This window comes from Thalassophryne amazonica, chromosome 9, assembly GCF_902500255.1.
Source record: "Thalassophryne amazonica chromosome 9, fThaAma1.1, whole genome shotgun sequence".
Taxonomy (NCBI): Eukaryota; Metazoa; Chordata; class Actinopteri; order Batrachoidiformes; family Batrachoididae; genus Thalassophryne; species Thalassophryne amazonica.
In genome coordinates, this window is record NC_047111.1 from 752671 (window position 1) to 769921 (window position 17251).

At 43.0% G+C, this 17251-nt stretch overlaps 1 protein-coding gene across 1 annotated transcript in view; it reads right to left on the reverse strand.

Annotated features, from left to right (window-relative positions):
• Nucleotides 1-17251, reverse strand: part of mcama (melanoma cell adhesion molecule a) — a 183755-nt gene that overhangs the window by 14912 nt on the left and 151592 nt on the right. Inside the window, exon 19 of the mRNA XM_034178051.1 lies at nt 619-748. Within this exon, the coding sequence (XP_034033942.1) occupies nt 619-748 (130 nt within the window). The remainder of the gene's footprint in view (nt 1-618; nt 749-17251) is intronic.

Sequence of the window (17251 nt, forward strand, 5' to 3'; positions counted from 1 at the left end):
TTACAAACTTAAACTGAACTTAAATCACTCACATCTAAAGATGACTTACTGCCCCCTGCTGAAATGGCAGGAGTTCAGGAAGTAGTTTGCAGCACACACAGCTGCTGTAAGTATGTGCTTTTAATTTGACAAACAGACATATTTGTAAGATAAGAAATGATGGAGCGAAAACATCACGGTTTCCTGTTTCACATGAAAAATGAAAATAGGGGAAAAACCCTCTGACTGGATCTCCTGTAAGATGCACGGTTCCTCCTGATTGTGTGTAACGTTTGCTGTCTCCACATTAGATTAAGAAATAACTGCTGTTTGTTCAGTTTGAAGGATTCTGCCTTTGATCTGGAACACGTTTGTGTGCACAAACCCTGAATTAACATAAGAAAAAGAAGTTCCTCTTTTGGTCACATTAGTAAAGAGCAGTTTTAAATATGGTGACTGTGAATCCTGCAGCTCTGAACAGCAAACATACAACCTTCCTGTCGTCACTTAACATCCGTGAAGCAGTTCTGACATAATCCTGCTAACCGACAGACAAATAAATAAATGTATTGCGTAATGATGTGAAGTGTTGCGGTGACGCAGGCGCAGAGAGCGGCTGCAGCTCGTCTTGTTACTCACACGCTGTGCTTCCCCGAGCGTCCACACGGGACCTTCCCCTTCTTATGGAGGAAGTAGAGGACGCTGCCCAGGATGGCCAGCAGCAGCAGACTCAGGATGATGGCCACAATGATCACACCGCTGCCCTCAGCTACAAACACACACACAATGAACATTCAGCAGCAGTGACCTTTGACTTCTGTGGGTTAACGGCTCGTGTTAAATTAAACAGGCACCACATCCGGTCTTGAATAGTGACACTGAAACATCAGCTGTGCACGACTTGCTGACATGAGGTGACAGTAGGTTTTTGCTCCAGTGTCTTCAGGCAAGCAGAGGTGGATCCTCTGTTATCAACATTTAGCGCCTTGGGGCAACCGTTTGTTGTGATTTGGCGCTATATAAAAAATTGATTGATTGATTGATTGATTGAACATCAGAGGCACACAGGAGGCCACTGCACGTTACGCATGAAAAGGGAGCTGAGATTCACACTCCAGCGGTGCTCAAGTGTGTAATGATGAAGGCAGGTGGCGCTCTCACACTGACTGTTCCAAGAGAGATGCAGCCGGCTGATGACCCAAACAAGCTATGTGCTCAAAAATACCAGCATAGACGACCAACAGAGGTTTTCCTTAACTGCGGTTGTGTGTATGTGTGTGTGCCTGTGTGTCAGTGTGATTGTGGGGGGGTGGTTACCTGACCTCAATGACCCAATTAAACTTTTGATTAAAATGGATGCAGCAGAAACAAACAGTTGAAACCATTTTTGTGAAGTCTGATGAATGTTTGGGGTAAAAGTTCACACAGGTGACAAAGTGAACTATATGCTCAAATTTCCTTTTTTTTTCCTGCTACATGGCTGAAGTATTTGTTATTAGTGTTCCAGTCCAGCTGTACACTTGTGGTACATGTGTAAAAAAAACACGCTGCAATAATACTCAATAAAACAAAAAGCACATCAGTGCTTCACATCAATCAGGGACAGAAATCATTGCAATATTTTGTTTTTGTGAAAAGTCATTTCTTTGATGTTCCTGTGGGAAAAAAAACATGGTAATTATACAAGATCACTGAAATTTCTAGTCTGGTTTTAAATCACAAAATTATTCAATGAATGTTATTTGCTGGTTGTTGGAGCATCAAGATGCTGCCTCTGTGAGCATGTCGTGTTTCTTTAAGGCCTATTTTGATTTTTTTGCAAAAGTGTAGCTGGAGATGGATGACGCCCTCCTGCACGCCCTCCAGGACATCCCTGGGTGAAGAGGTTTGGTGATGCTAACAGGGCACCACAGACTTATTTGAACCCTGCATGATATTGCGGGATTTGACCACTTATGGGGACCTCTGCTCTGGTGTGAAGGTCCAAGTCTTTAGGTTCGTTATTAATCCTTTCTTGCTGTGTGGTTGTGAGACCTGAACCCGAACCAGTGACCTAAGGGGAGGACAGGAAGTTGTTGGTACTCTGTCTCTTTGGAGGATCCATGGGTACTGCTGGTGCCTAACAAAGAGTTCCTTTGAGAGACCCACAGGTATCACTTACACTGGCAGAACAACAGTCATGACATTTTGACGATGCGAGGCGTTCTGTGCAGCGGCTGCAGAGGTCCAGGGGACATTCACGTTTCACCTGACTTCAGCAGGTCAATGGGTCCTTGTGAGAGTTAGGGACAGTTGGGGACTGTCTGTCAGGGTATTTGCCATCCAGGACCCACAGAGGTTCCATAGTATGGTGGGTGTGGCAACGTGCGCTATCAGAACTGACCTGCTTCGATCCTGTGTTTTAGGGTTCATAATATCCAACCAGAGACAGAACACATGAAAATTCACAGCTGGATGTGGGGACAAACATAGTTCAGCTTGTCTGTGCAGCACCGTCTCCGATGACCATATAATGTAAAACATAACATTTGGAATGATTGATTGGTTTTTAATTCAACATAAATCCGTAAATACTGAAACACGTGTCACACTGGGTGATGGACTGATGACATTTTTTCTCCTCCTTCTTACTCCTGGGACAGATTCTCTGAGTGTTTCACATGAGGTGTGACTGCTTCATACTGCACCTGAGCATGTCCCCCCCCACCCACCCATGTCCAGATTTCACATTGTAATGTGGTTCACTTGCATCATCACACCTCATCATGATATAAACCTGTGAGCATGTAAATACGCTTGAATTATTTCAAAAGTGTCAGAAGAGAGCAGTAACCATTGGCTTTCATCAGCCCAAATTTCCAGCAAGTATGTTAACTACTCATCCACGTCCCAGTTTTGCTATAGTCTGGTTTCACATCATGTGCAAACCGTACATGAGTGCACATGAAACGGCCCTCGGACAGCATTTTCAAAGGGACCCAATGACGCACTTCAGTGACCACATTTACAAGAAAACTAATAATCAGATACAGTACCCGGTTTACATGATTTCAGTTCATTACTTGTATTTCTTTTGAAGTGGAGAAAGAAGAAAGATGGCAGTCTCTCTCTCTCTCTCTCTCTCAGAAGAGGTGCATGGAGTTGATGTCTTCACTCATGAACAATGAGGAAATGACATCATGCTTTCAGCAAACTCCCTCCACTTTAATGTTGTCTATAAACCGCATAGATCACCAAGAAATTTGCTCCTCAGAATGCCGAAACAACACAAACGCTGAAGCACGCTTGTGCATACTAGCAATTTTTATTTATTTATTTTTTTGGACACCACAGTCTCTGACCTTTGTGATATAATGAAGGATGTTACGAGGCCCCATGAGACAACCATGTATCCTGCTGTACATCTGGAAATGTGAGAGGAACTAAGACGTATTAAATGAGGCTGGAAGAAAAAAGCTTCAGGAAACACAGGAAAATTAATCCTGGGTGGGAACTCAGGATTAATTTTTAGTCACAACAAAACACAAAGTGTCTTTGCTTTTTACAGTTTTGGCTTCTCTGTCTGTCTGCAGTACTCCTTGTGGACTCGTGAAGACTTTAATGGTCTGGACCGACGGCTCCGATTGCACATCACATTTAATTAACAGCTATTTTACAGCTACATAAACATACTGTCTGGAAAAGTAAATAAAATTAAGAAAACATTTGTGTTTGCTTGAGAAATAAACAATGTTTTTATAACTGGAAACACTTGCTGGGAAGGCGAGCATGTCGGCTCACTCTGAATCTGTGCACAAGGAGTTTGAACTCAGAATCTAACAGAATATCTAATCAAAGACCAACTCAAAGCATCACCAAAAAAAAAAAAATCTGAGTGTGAAAAATATAAATATTTGAAAAGCTTCTGCAGTCTCACAACGAGAAACTGAAAAGTTTAAAACAAAGAGACGGCGTGTTAGAGAAAAACAAAGAGACGGCGTGTTAGAGAAAAACAAAGAGACGGCGTGTTAGAGAAAAACAAAGAGACGGCGTGTTAGAGAAAAACAAAGAGACGGCGTGTTAGAGAAAAACAAAGAGACGGCGTGTTAGAGAAAAACAAAGAGACGGCGTGTTAGAGAAAAACAAAGAGACGGCGTGTTAGAGAAAAACAAAGAGACGGCGTGTTAGAGAAAAACAAAGAGACGGCGTGTTAGAGAAAAACAAAGAGACGGCGTGTTAGAGAAAAACAAAGAGACGGCGTGTTAGAGAAAAACAAAGAGACGGCGTGTTAGAGAAAAACAAAGAGACGGCGTGTTAGAGAAAAACAAAGAGACGGCGTGTTAGAGAAAAACAAAGAGACGGCGTGTTAGAGAAAAACAAAGAGACGGCGTGTTAGAGAAAAACAAAGAGACGGCGTGTTAGAGAAAAACAAAGAGACGGCGTGTTAGAGAAAAACAAAGAGACGGCGTGTTAGAGAAAAACAAAGAGACGGCGTGTTAGAGAAAAACAAAGAGACGGCGTGTTAGAGAAAAACAAAGAGACGGCGTGTTAGAGAAAAACAAAGAGACGGCGTGTTAGAGAAAAACAAAGAGACGGCGTGTTAGAGAAAAACAAAGAGACGGCGTGTTAGAGAAAAACAAAGAGACGGCGTGTTAGAGAAAAACAAAGAGACGGCGTGTTAGAGAAAAACAAAGAGACGGCGTGTTAGAGAAAAACAAAGAGACGGCGTGTTAGAGAAAAACAAAGAGACGGCGTGTTAGAGAAAAACAAAGAGACGGCGTGTTAGAGAAAAACAAAGAGACGGCGTGTTAGAGAAAAACAAAGAGACGGCGTGTTAGAGAAAAACAAAGAGACGGCGTGTTAGAGAAAAACAAAGAGACGGCGTGTTAGAGAAAAACAAAGAGACGGCGTGTTAGAGAAAAACAAAGAGACGGCGTGTTAGAGAAAAACAAAGAGACGGCGTGTTAGAGAAAAACAAAGAGACGGCGTGTTAGAGAAAAACAAAGAGACGGCGTGTTAGAGAAAAACAAAGAGACGGCGTGTTAGAGAAAAACAAAGAGACGGCGTGTTAGAGAAAACAAAGAGACGGCGTGTTAGAGAAAAACAAAGAGACGGCGTGTTAGAGAAAAACAAAGAGACGGCGTGTTAGAGAAAAACAAAGAGACGGCGTGTTAGAGAAAAACAAAGAGACGGCGTGTTAGAGAAAAACAAAGAGACGGCGTGTTAGAGAAAAACAAAGAGACGGCGTGTTAGAGAAAAACAAAGAGACGGCGTGTTAGAGAAAAACAAAGAGACGGCGTGTTAGAGAAAAACAAAGAGACGGCGTGTTAGAGAAAAACAAAGAGACGGCGTGTAAGAGAAAAACAAAGACGGCGTGTTAGAGAAAAACAAAGAGACGGCGTGTAAGAGAAACAAAACAGAGACGGCGTGTTAGAGAAAAACAAAGAGACGGCGTGTAAGAGAAAAACACAACAAAGAGACGGCGTGTTAGAGAAAAACACAACAAAGAGACGGCGTGTAAGAGAAAAACAAAGAGACGGCGTGTAAGAGAAAAACAAAGAGACAGCGTGTAAGAGAAAAACAAAGAGACGGCGTGTAAGAGAAAAACAAAGACGGTGTGTAAGAGAAAAACACAACAAAGAGACAGCGTGTAAGAGAAAAACAAAGAGACGGCGTGTAAGAGAAAAACAAAGAGACGGCGTGTAAGAGAAAACAAAGAGACGGCGTGTAAGAGAAAAACAAAGAGACGGCGTGTAAGAGAAAAACAAAGAGACGGCGTGTAAGAGAAAAACAAAGAGACGGCGTGTAAGAGAAAAACAAAGAGACGGCGTGTAAGAGAAAAACAAAGAGACGGCGTGTAGGAGAGAAACAAAGAGACGGCGTGTAGGAGAGAAACAAAGAGACGGCGTGTAGGAGAGAAACAAAGAGACGGCGTGTAGGAGAGAAACAAAGAGACGGCGTGTAGGAGAGAAACAAAGAGACCGGCGTGTAGGAGAGAAACAAAGAGACGGCGTGTAGGAGAGAAACAAAGAGACGGCGTGTAGGAGAGAAACAAAGAGACGGCGTGTAGGAGAGAAACAAAGAGACGGCGTGTAGGAGAGAAACAAAGAGACGGCGTGTAGGAGAGAAACAAAGAGACGGCGTGTAGGACAGAAACAAAGAGACGGCGTGTAGGACAGAAACAAAGAGACGGCGTGTAGGAGAAAAACAAAGAGACGGCGTGTAGGAGAGGACAAAGAGACGGCGTGTAGGAGAGAAACAAAGAGACGGCGTGTAGGAGAGAAACAAAGAGACGGCGTGTAGGAGAGAAACAAAGAGACGGCGTGTAGGAGAGAAACAAAGAGACGGCGTGTAGGAGAGAAACAAAGAGACGGCGTGTAGGAGAGAAACAAAGAGACGGCGTGTAGGAGAGAAACAAAGAGACGGCGTGTAGGACAAAAACTAAGAGACGGCGTGTAGGACAAAAACTAAGAGACGGCGTGTAGGACAAAAACTAAGAGACGGCGTGTAGGACAAAAACTAAGAGACGGCGTGTAGGACAAAAACTAAGAGACGGCGTGTAGGACAAAAACTAAGAGACGGTGTGTAGAACAAAAACAAAAATATTCACTTGTCTTCTCCTCTAGGAGTCCTTGAGCGAACCAAAAGGGGTTCTTGAAGAGGTTTGTCCATTCCTGTTCCTTCCTTTTTTGTTAGCTTCCTTTTCTGCTTCCTTTGTTTTCCTCCTTTGCCTGAGGAGCTGTTGTCTCCTTGCTACCAGGTCATCAAGCCCCCTTTATCTTCATCCCTTTTGTTCTGACTGCGACTTTCCTGCCTGTCACCTCGCCAATCCTGCTGCTTCACTCCTTCTACGACATTTGTCCAGTTTCAGCTTGGCTTCTCCTGTGCCATGCAGTGATTTGGACAACAGCTTACTAAAGGACTCGTTCAGCTTCTTCCATACTCCCACTTCGCTGGTCTTTGTCCAATTGATTTTACTGTTTCATCCAGACTCCTTCAGACTTTGGGCTTCTAAGCTGGGCTTGGACCTTGGGTCACCTGAGGATGCTTCAGGGTTCACCTCCCGGGGGGTCCATAAGATTGTGTTTCAGAACTCTTGTGGCTCGTCTCTGTACTTCTTTGCAAATTCTAATCTGGCCTTCCGATTTGTTCTGCTGATGAGTGGTTTGCATCTTATGGTATGGCCTCTATGTTTCTACTCTGAGTCTTCTTCCAACAGTGGACTGTGATACCTTCACCCCTGCACTGTGGACGTTGGAGGTGATGTCACTTACTGATGTTTTTGGGGTTTTCTTCACAGCACTCACAATATTTCTGTCATCAACTGCTGTTTTCCTTGGCTGCCCTGTTTGTCTGTTGCTCAGTACACCAGTCGTTTTTCTTTTTCAGGACATTCCAAAATGTCCTGGCTATGCCCAATGGCTCGGATGGATTTTCCTGCTTTTCTCCTATAGACCACTCTCTGGTCTTCATGCTGGTTTTTAACAAGAAATGCCGTGTTTACAGGTTATACCTGAGGCTAAAACCTACACTAGTCATGCAGAGTTATTTAATGTTTGAACAATCAACCTAAAAGGCAACACCTGGGCAACAAGAAACACCTGTCACATGTTCCAATAGTTTTGCTCACTTGAGAAATGGGTGGGTTCAAACAAATCAAATCAATTTTTTTATATAGCGCCAAATCACAACAAACAGTTGCCCCAAGGCGCTTTATATTGTAAGGCAAGGCCATACAATAATTACAGAAAAACCCCAACGGTCAAAACGACCCCCTGTGAGCAAGCACTTGGCGACAGTGGGAAGGAAAAACTTCCTAAACCTCCAGCAGAACCAGGCTCAGGGAGGGGCAGTCTTCTGCTGGGACTGGTTGGGGCTGAGGGAGAGAACCAGGAAAAAGACATGCTGTGGAGGGGAGCAGAGATCAATCACTAATGATTAAATGCAGAGTGGTGCATACAGAGCAAAAAGAGAAAAACAGTGCATCATGGGAACCCCCCAGCAATCTACGTCTATAGCAGCATAACTAAGGGATGGTTCAGGGTCACCTGATCCAGCCCTAACTATAAGCTTTAGCAAAAAGGAAAGTTTTAAGCCTAATCTTAAAAGTAGAGAGGGTGTCTGTCTCCCTGATCTGAATTGGGAGCTGGTTCCACAGGAGAGGAGCCTGAAAGCTGAAGGCTCTGCCTCCCATTCTACTCTTACAAACCCTAGGAACTACAAGTAAGCCTGCAGTCTGAGAGCGAAGCGCTCTATTGGGGTGATATGGTACTATGAGGTCCCTAAGATAAGATGGAACTGATTATTCAAAACCTTATAAGTAAGAAGAAGAATTTTAAATTCTATTCTAGAATTAACAGGAAGCCAATGAAGAGAGGCCAATATGGGTGAGATATGCTCTCTCCTTCTAGTCCCCGTCAGTACTCTAGCTGCAGCATTTTGAATTAACTGAAGGCTTTTCAGGGAACTTTTAGGACAACCTGATAATAATGAATTACAATAGTCCAGCCTAGAGGAAATAAATGCATGAATTTCCGCAAATGGTGGTACGTCCTGAACTATTTAATACATGTAAATGTAAATACCAGGAAATAAAAGCTGAAATTCTGAACTCTTCTCTCATATTCACCTTTTGATCTTAAACTTCTTAAACTGTCTTCAGTGAACAACAAAACAAAGGAATTGGCCCTGCTGCTGCAATACTAATTTTGGGGAATATGCATGTTCCTCATCAATCACATCCACAGGGAGCTGCAAAGATGCATGATGTGGATGGCTACATCAGTGTCTTTCCAGCAGTGTTAGATGTGTTCTTTCCCCAACACCGTCCAAATTATGCCAGATGGGGGACACTCTTCATTTAAAGATTGCTGACTGTGGACCCAGCCTTGTAAGACGTTCATCAAAAAGGAGCTTTTTCTGTCTGGAGAACCTCAAAGAATTACAGCAGATCTGCAGTTGATCTCTCTCTCGAGCAATCCATCAATAGGGGTTCCGCATCAAGTATGAGGGGCATTGTTTTTTGCATTTTGCATTTATGCAATATCTCTAAAATTAGAAAGGTCTTGTCTCAGAGTGATGCTGAAAAACTAATTCATGCATTTATTTCCTCTAGGCTGGACTATTGTAATTCATTATTATCAGGTTGTCCTAAAAGTTCCCTGAAAAGCCTTCAGGTCCCATCTTATCTTAGGGACCTCGTAGTACCATATCACCCCAATAGAGCGCTTCGCTCTCAGACTGCAGGCTTACTTGTAGTTCCTAGGGTTTGTAAGAGTAGAATGGGAGGCAGAGCCTTCAGCTTTCAGGCTCCTCTCCTGTGGAACCAGCTCCCAATTCAGATCAGGTAGACAGACACCCTCTCTACTTTTAAGATTAGGCTTAAAACTTTCCTTTTTGCTAAAGCTTATAGTTAGGGCTGGATCAGGTGACCCTGAACCAGTTATGCTGCTATAGACTTAGACTGCTGGGGGGTTCCCATGATGCACTGAGTGTTTCTTTCTCTTTTTGCTCTGTATGCACCACTCTGCATTTAATCATTAGTGATTGATCTGTGCTCCCCTCCACAGCATGTCTTTTTCCTGGTTCTCTCCCTCAGCCCCAACCAGTCCCAGTGGAAGACTGCCCCTCCCTGAGCCTGGTTCTGCTGGAGGTTTCTTCCTGTTACAAGGGAGTTTTTCCTTCCCACTGTCGCCAAGTGCTTGCTCACAGGGGGTCGTTTTGACCGTTGGGGTTTTTACGTAATTATTGTATGGCCTTGCCTTACAATATAAAGCGCCTTGGGGCAACTGTTTGTTGTGATTTTGCGCTATATAAATAAAATTGACTGATTGATTGATTGTTTCTATCCAGAACTCTGAAACTGCACTGCGATGTTGGTCAATCACAATGACACAAAGAGCTTTGGCTGTGACTGAACTTCAAGCACTCACCTGACATGAAATTAGTGAAGAGGCAACTGTGCAATACCTGCCTTCACGCATTACAAAGGACAACGACCAAATGAAATCCCTCAGTGAGAAGATTGATGAGTCTTGCAGTCCTTTTATGGTGGATGCTCTGACAAGATTAGACAATGTTGCAACCGGGTATGCAGCATCCAAGACCGCTGAGGACTGCTGACAACTCTCCAATGGGGAACGGATGACAGGGAAAAATTCAAAGAAGAGTGGAAAAGTACCAGTGGACGTTTTCTCCAGCCAGTCAAAAGGACCAAGGTACAGAACTTCCCTGCTGAAAATGTCAAGAGGAAGGTCAAAGTACCAGCTCTGCAGAAAGACATTACCAATGCTGAGAGCCTGTGAGATGCTTTTATCTGTCTGACAGTGGCAGTCGCAGAGGAAACAGCCTTCGACCTTTGCAATGTCCTTTCCTTCCCGATCATCTCGTATCCCCTGTCAATTGCACACTGTGATGGGTCGCGTGTGAAGACGGACAAGGCAGCGCTGCTCAACAAGCTGGAGTCCATGCAGATGGTTCTGTTTACAGAAAAAGACCTTTCACAGGAGTATGCACAGATCTTTGATGGTGGACTGCTGCAATATGTTGCAATTATATGGACCAAGGCTTAGTAAAGGATTACTACAAACCATGTTTTCTCATGGAAACTGATGGAACCATGGAAATCCATGGTAATTGCTAACCATGATTTTTCAAGGTAGCCCTTGAAGATGCCTACTGCCATTGCCAAGTTGCTGTTAGTATCCTGATTTTAAAAGTTATCTTGAGCCATCAATGTATGAACCAAATGCAAGAGAAAGGAGAGTGCATGGCCTTTCAAGGAGATGAAAATAGTCTAGAAACCAAGAAGTTTTGCTGTAGTAAATCCCAAGTGGGCCTGACTGATAAATCTGAAGTTGATTTCAGATTCAGAAAACTTTATTGATCCCAGAGGGCAATTCGTTTACAGCATTCCAGAACAGTTCTCACATACGCACAACATACAAGGTCTATTAGAAAAGAAACCGACCTTATTATTTTTTCAAAAACCATATGGATTTGAATCACGTGTGATTGTGTCAGCCAAGCTTGAACCTTCATGCGCATGCGTGAGTTTTTTCACGCCTGTCGGTTGCGTCATTCGCCTATGAGCAGGCTTTGAGTGAGGAGTGGTCCACCCCTCTCGTCGTTTTTTTTTCATTGTTTAGGAATGGCTCAGAGACTGCCGCTTTGCTTGATCAAAATGTTTTCAGAAACTGTGAGGGACATCAAAGTGGACACCATTCGAGAGCAGCGCACCATCAGTCGCTCTGGGCCGTCCTTAAAGCGACAGTAACACTCCATAATCTCTTTGAATCCCATAAAAGACCCTTATAAGCTCAGCTTATAAGGGTGTGGTACTTTTGGGTAGAGTGCCTTGATTAGAGAGAGTGGTGTCAACTCCATTTTGAGTTCAACTGCGCTGAACTACTGAATGGACCTTTAATGTTTTCAACATTTTTTAAAATCACTTAACCACACATACAGCAACACATGTACTGTCAAAATAAATATAAAAAAAATAGTTAAGCTATCATATTTACAATTTATGATTATTTATGTAATGAATTTAAAGCCTGATTTATGCAGCTTCTGCTCTGTAACTCTGACTACGTTTACATGCCATTAATATTCGGGTTAAGGTCAATATTCCGGTTTCTGAATCATTAGGAATAACCCGTTTACATGCTTAAGCAGACAGAGTTACTCCTGTATACATGGTCACTGGTATCATTTGGAATATCCCCATCTAAACAGCGACGCACATCTTCCACCGTTGCTTGATTTGGTCTGGCGTTCGTGCAAATCCTGCTTTGTGTAATCCTGTTCATGCAAAACCCCTCACTACACACTTTTCTCAAACATGCATTAACATTTTTCTCACTTTTCTCTCCTGCGGGCTGCCTCTGCACCAAAACAGCGAGGTAGTCTCTGGACCTGTTGCCAGATTTGGCACAGTTCCACACAGCAGAGGGAGGGGGGGGGGGGGCGGTGTGAGTGGCCCGCTGCTGTGTTTACCAAGCCTGCAAACTCAGTAAGCGCATCGGAGGCAGAGCAATCGCGGTGATGCGCCGCAACCAGCCCGCCTGATAAGGAAGCAGAACACAATGCGCTGTTCATCTCTGCTTCTGTGGTGTCCGGTGGGTTGCGCGCGCCGCATACAAGTAGTTGCCGCACTCAAAAGACCAAGATTCCTTGCCGATAGGACATGCGCAGAACACAAAATAATGTTCCTTTCTATGGGGATATCCCGATGCGCGTTTATATGACCCGATATTCGGGTTAGAAAAGGAGTAACCCAGGGCTCTTATTCGGGTTTTTAAAAACCGGAAATGAGCATATTCGGGTTTTTGCGGGTGTTTACATGGCCGTGTGCAACCGGGTTATTGCTAATATTCCGGTTATGAAAGGGTTATTGGCTGCATGTAAACGTAGTCTGTGCCATGCAATGATGTGTGTGACAGTTTAAAGTCCCCCGTCTCTGGATTATGCTTTATTCTGGACTAATCTGACCATCAACAAGCTTTTCCTTCTACCATCATCACATCCAATTCAAAGGTAAGCTGTACAACTTTTACCGACTTTGTGCTGTAAATGTGATGCAGACTTTTCTGATTCATTTATCAGCGTGCACACTAGAAAAACTGCTGATGATGGGAGATGAAGGATTAAAAGCAGAAAAGTATCGAATCACAGCCTTTTGTGTTTGATTTAACAAGTGCACATCAGGCTTCAGGTTCCAGTCTGAACACAGTGTGAAAAAACTAAACGGTCGGACTTTTACTCATAGAAATGACTCCAATCCCACTTTCCTTAAATGGGCAAGTGTCAGAGCTGAACTTTAATTTGTACCTCTGCACGTCCAGACTGCTTGGAGTTTTTAATGGAAATACATTGCGATCGAACGGGATATTTATCAAAATATCAATAAAACAATATAAAAACATTTTTGTCCGGTGACTGCGAATATCTTTATACGATGACGGTTTAGTTTATATGATGACGGTTTTCCTGTACATCAATCAATCAATCAATTTTTTTATATAGCGCCAAATCACAACAAACAGTTGCCCCAAGGCGCTTTATATTGTAAGGCAAGGCCATACAATAATTATATAAAACCCCAACGGTCAAAACGACCCCCTGTGAGCAAGCACTTGGCTACAGTGGGAAGGAAAAACTCCCTTTTAACAGGAAGAAACCTCCAGCAGAACCAGGCTCAGGGAGGGGCAGTCTTCTGCTGGGACTGGTTGGGGCTGAGGGAGAGAACCAGGAAAAAGACATGCTGTGGAGGGGAGCAGAGATCAATCACTAATGATTAAATGCAGAGTGGTGCATACAGAGCAAAAAGAGAAAGAAACAGTGCATCATGGGAACCCCCCAGCAGTCTAAGTCTATAGCAGCATAACTAAGGGATGGTTCAGGGTCACCTGATCCAGCCCTAACTATAAGCTTTAGCAAAAAGGAAAGTTTTAAGCCTAATCTTAAAAGTAGAGAGGGTGTCTGTCTACCTGATCTGAATTGGGAGCTGGTTCCACAGGAGAGGAGCCTGAAAGCTGAAGGCTCTGCCTCCCATTCTACTCTTACAAACCCTAGGAACTACAAGTAAGCCTGCAGTCTGAGAGCGAAGCGCTCTATTGGGGTGATATGGTACTACGAGGTCCCTAAGATAAGATGGGACCTGATTATTCAAAACCTTATAAGTAAGAAGAAGAATTTTAAATTCTATTCTAGAATTAACAGGAAGCCAATGAAGAGAGGCCATATGGGTGAGATATGCTCTCTCCTTCTAGTCCCCGTCAGTACTCTAGCTGCAGCATTTTGAATTAACTGAAGGCTTTTAGGGAACTTTTAGGACAACCTGATAATAATGAATTACAATAGTCCAGCCTAGAGGAAATAAATGCATGAATTAGTTTTTCAGCATCACCCTGAGACAAGACCTTTCTGATTTTAGAGATATTGCGTAAATGCAAAAAAGCAGTCCTACATATTTGTTTAATATGCGCTTTGAATGACATATCCTGATCAAAAATGACTCCAAGATTTCTCACAGTATTACTAGAGGTCAAGGTAATGCCATCCAGAGTAAGGATCTAGTTAGACACCATGTTTCTAAGATTTGTGGGGCCAAGTACAATAACTTCAGTTTTATCTGAGTTTAAAAGCAGGAAATTAGAGGTCATCCATGTCTTTATGTCTGTAAGACAATCCTGCAGTTTAGCTAATTGGTGTGTGTCCTCTGGCTTCATGGATAGATAAAGCTGGGTATCATCTGCGTAACAATGAAACTTTAAGCAATACCGTCTAATAATACTGCCTAAGGGAAGCATGTATAAAGTGAATAAAATTGGTCCTAGCACAGAACCTTGTGGAACTCCATAATTAACTTTAGTCTGTGAAGAAGATTCCCCATTTACATGAACAAATTGTAATCTATTAGACAAATATGATTCAAACCACCGCAGTGCAGTGCCTTTAATACCTATGGCATGCTCTAATCTCTCTAATAAAATTTTATGGTCAACAGTATCAAAAGCAGCACTGAGGTCTAACAGAACAAGCAGAGATGAGTCCACTGTCTGAGGCCATAAGAAGATCATTTGTAACCTTCACTAATGCTGTTTCTGTACTATGATGAATTCTAAAACCTGACTGAAACTCTTCAAATAGACCATTCCTCTGCAGATGATCAGTTAGCTGTTTTACAACTACCCTTTCAAGAATTTTTGAGAGAAAAGGAGGTTGGAGATTGGCCTATAATTAGCTAAGATAGCTGGGTCAAGTGATGGCTTTTTAAGTAATGGTTTAATTACTGCCACCTTAAAAGCCTGTGGTACATAGCCAACTAACAAAGATAGATTGATCATATTTAAGATCGAAGCATTAAATAATGGTAGGGCTTCCTTGAGCAGCCTGGTAGGAATGGGGTCTAATAAACATGTTGATGGTTTGGATGAAGTAACTAATGAAAATAACTCAGACAGAACAATCGGAGAGAAAGAGTCTAACCAATACCGGCATCACTGAAAGCAGCCAAAGATAACGATATGTCTTTGGGATGGTTATGAGTAATTTTTTCTCTAATAGTTAAAATTTTGTTAGCAAAGAAAGTCATGAAGTCATTACTAGTTAAAGTTAATGGAATACTCAGCTCAATAGAGCTCTGACTCTTTGTCAGCCTGGCTACAGTGCTGAAAAGAAACCTGGGGTTGTTCTTATTTTCTTCAATTAGTGATGAGTAGAAAGATGTCCTAGCTTTACGGAGGGCTTTTTTAGAGAGCAACAGACTCTTTTTCCAGGCTAAGTGAAGATCTTCTAAATTAGTGAGACGCCATTTCCTCTCCAACTTACGGGTTATCTGCTTTAAGCTACGAGTTTGTGAGTTATACCACGGAGTCAGGCACTTCTGATTTAAAGCTCTCTTTTTTAGAGGAGCTACAGCATCCAAAGTTGTCTTCAATGCGGATGTAAAATGTATTGACGAGATACTCTATCTCACTTACAGAGTTTAGGTAGCTACTCTGCACTGTGTTGGTATATGGCATTAGAGAACATAAAGAAGGAATCATATCCTTAAACCTAGTTACAGCGCTTTCTGAAAGACTTCTAGTGTAATGAAACTTATTCCCCACTGCTGGGTAGTCCATCAGAGTAAATGTAAATGTTATTAAGAAATGATCAGACAGAAGGGAGTTTTCAGGGAATACTGTTAAGTCTTCTATTTCCATACCATAAGTCAGAACAAGATCTAAGATATGATTAAAGTGGTGGGTGGACTCATTTACTTTTTGAGCAAAGCCGATAGAGTCTAATAATAGATTAAATACAGTGTTGAGGCTGTCATTCTCAGCATCTGTGTGGATGGTAAAATCGCCCACTATAATTATCTTATCTGAGCTAAGCACTAAGTCAGACAAAAGGTCTGAAAATTCACAGAGAAACTCACAGTAACGACCAGGTGGACGATAGATAATAAATAAAACTGGTTTTTGGGACTTCCAATTTGGATGGACAAGACTAAGAGTCAAGCTTTCAAATGAATTAAAGCTCTGTCTGGGTTTTTGATTAATTAATAAGCTGGAATGGAAGATTGCTGCTAATCCTCCGCCCCGGCCCGTGCTACGAGCATTCTGACAGTTAGTGTGACTCGGGGGTGTTGACTCATTTAAACTAACATATTCATCCTGCTGTATCCAGGTTTCTGTAAGGCAGAATAAATCAATATGTTGATCAATTATTATATCATTTACCAACAGGGACTTAGAAGAGAGAGACCTAATGTTTAATAGACCACATTTAACGGTTTTAGTCTGTGGTGCAGTTGAAGGTGCTATATTATTTTTTCTTTTTGAATTTTTATGCTTAAATAGATTTTTGCTGGTTATTGGTAGTCTGGGAGCAGGCACCGTCTTTACGGGGATGGGGTAATGAGGGGATGGCAGGGGAGAGAGAAGCTGCAGAGAGGTGTGTAAGACTACAACTCTGCTTCCTGGGTCCCAACCCTGGATAGTCACGGTTTGGAGGATTTAAGAAAATTGGCCAGATTTCTAGAAATGAAAGCTGCTCCATCCAAAAGTGGGGATGGATGCGTCTCTCCTAACAAGACCAGGTTTTCCCCAGAAGCTGTTGCCAATTATCTATGAAGCCCACCTCATTTTTTGGACACCACTCAGACAGCCAGCAATTCAAGGAGAACATGGCGGCTAAACATGTCACTCCCGGTCTGATTGGGGAGGGGCCCAGAGAAAACTACAGAGTCCGACATTGTTTTTGCAAAGTTACACACCGATTTAATGTTAATTTTAGTGACCCTCCGATTGGCGTAACCGGGTGTGCCATTACTTGCCGACGTGAATTACAATCTTACCAAATTTACGCTTAGCCTTAGCCAGCAGTTTCAAATTTCCTTCAATGTCGCCTGCTCTGGCCCCCGGAAGACAATTGACTATGGTTGCTGGTGTCGCTAACTTCACATTTCTCAAAACAGAGTCGCCAATAACCAGAGTTTGATCCTCGGCGGGTGTGTCGTCGAGTGGGGAAAAAACGGTTAGAGATGTGAACGGGTTGGCGGTGTACACGGGGCTTCTGTTTAGGACTACGCTTCCTCCTCCAGTCACCCATTCAGCCTGCTTTCCCGGCTGCTCGGGATCTGCCAGGGGGTACTAACGGCGGCTAAGCTACCTTGGTCCGCACAGACTACAGGGGCCTGGCTAGCTGTAGAATTTTCCACGTTGCAGAGCCGGTTCTCCAATTCGCCCAGCCTGGCCTCCAAAGCTACGAATAAGCTACACTATTACAAGTACCGTTACTG